Below are 1562 nucleotides of genomic sequence, written 5' to 3'. Positions count from 1 at the left end.
GCAATGCCAGCCATAGGAAGTAAAATGCCAAGATGAGGGTGTTTGCTGCATCCCTCTAATGTTGAGTGCCCTAACTCAAAGGTGGCATTTAGGTAAATATATTCCAGATCTACAAATTGCAAGAGTAACAAAAATTTAAGATGAACACAAAATACAAATTAACATGTATGGTAAACTTTCATAAATTGAAATTGAAACTTAAATTCTAAAAACCCATACCAACAATCCCTCGTGAACGACAAACAAACAAACAGTGGATGGCAGTAGAAAACCCACATTTGCATTGATTTTTATAAGATTGATTTTTTTCGTCACAAAAATTGCATTTGGACTGGGTAAAAATTATAAAAGCCAATCAGAAATTTAAATTTTGACATTTAAAAATAAATAAAAAATCACTGCCCCACAAATATTAGAAATCACCTTTAATATTTGAAATACAAACAAATGAATATAAAAGTGGACGTGAAAACAGTAGTGTGGTGCCTGTAAAGGTAGGGACATATAATAATTAAATTTTAAATTTACGAGCTTTTCGTAAACATCACCTGTAGAAAATCATCAATAAATCAAATACCATTTGGATCAACGGTTCGTCTCTTTTGAGAGGGTGCAAGATGAAACTAACCCTGACGCTTCATTCACTACATATTGCTAGATGACTGCAATCCATTCCACAAATTCGCATACCAAATTGAAAATCTTCTCACTATTAATTTTCTAACCTAACCGTTTGGTATAAAGACAGTGAAGTGAAGAAATGGCGCAAATGCAGGAGGAGAAGAATATAGGTTGCAAAGAAAAGGAAGTTGCCGAGTGGTGCAAAAGCCTGGAATGCCGCATGGGGGATTTACGTATCGAAGCCACCAAGTTATTCATGCAAGCAAATTGTTTTATGGAACGTGAAGCTCTGCCTCGTCGTCTGCAACAGCTTAACAGCCTTCACGATTCATTGTATTCTGAATTTCTCCTGATTGAAGTTCACGAGGATCGACTCCCTGCTGATATTCGGTGGTTACGTGGAGTCTTCAATACCTTCGATTCTCTTCGGAAAAAAATCGTGAAGATAGTAGAGAATGAAAGGAAGGCGAAAGAATTTGTAGAGGCACTGCCCATTGTAACAATTTCAGGTTTTCATGTTGATGATGGACTTTTCTGTGGAGTTTGTAGGGATGATTTTATTCTCGGAGAAAATGTTCGAGAGATTCCTTGTATGATCCGACATATATTTCATTCTCACTGCATTTGGCCATGGCTCGAGGATCACAATACTTGTCCCATCTGCACAACACCATTCTTTAAGAAAAATGAGCCAATATCAGTACCGGAAGATCAATAGTACTGTGTGTATGTAAAGAATTATTGAAAGTGATATTACAAGTGGTTTCACTGATTTGAACTACATGAATTGTATGAGACGAAAATACACGCATCTCTTTAGATATTTATTGTTATAATAATTATTTTGTTTGTCTTCTATTTAGGCTTGAAATATTTTGATTAATTTTTTCAATTTTAAACAGAATTAAAATATATTGATGTTATTTTATTTTATTTTATTT

The 1562-nt window shown here is 34.4% G+C and overlaps 1 protein-coding gene across 1 annotated transcript; it reads left to right on the top strand.

The window, feature by feature from the left end:
- The first annotated feature begins 760 nt into the window (after positions 1-760).
- Positions 761-1339, top strand: LOC131039768 (uncharacterized). Its single transcript, XM_057972601.1, has one exon. It carries the CDS (start codon positions 761-763, stop codon positions 1337-1339), a length of 579 nt encoding a protein of 192 aa, XP_057828584.1.
- The last annotated feature ends 223 nt before the right edge of the window (positions 1340-1562 follow it).

This window comes from Cryptomeria japonica, chromosome 1, assembly GCF_030272615.1.
Source record: "Cryptomeria japonica chromosome 1, Sugi_1.0, whole genome shotgun sequence".
Taxonomy (NCBI): Eukaryota; Viridiplantae; Streptophyta; class Pinopsida; order Cupressales; family Cupressaceae; genus Cryptomeria; species Cryptomeria japonica.
This window is presented reverse-complemented; position numbering and strand designations above follow the sequence as displayed.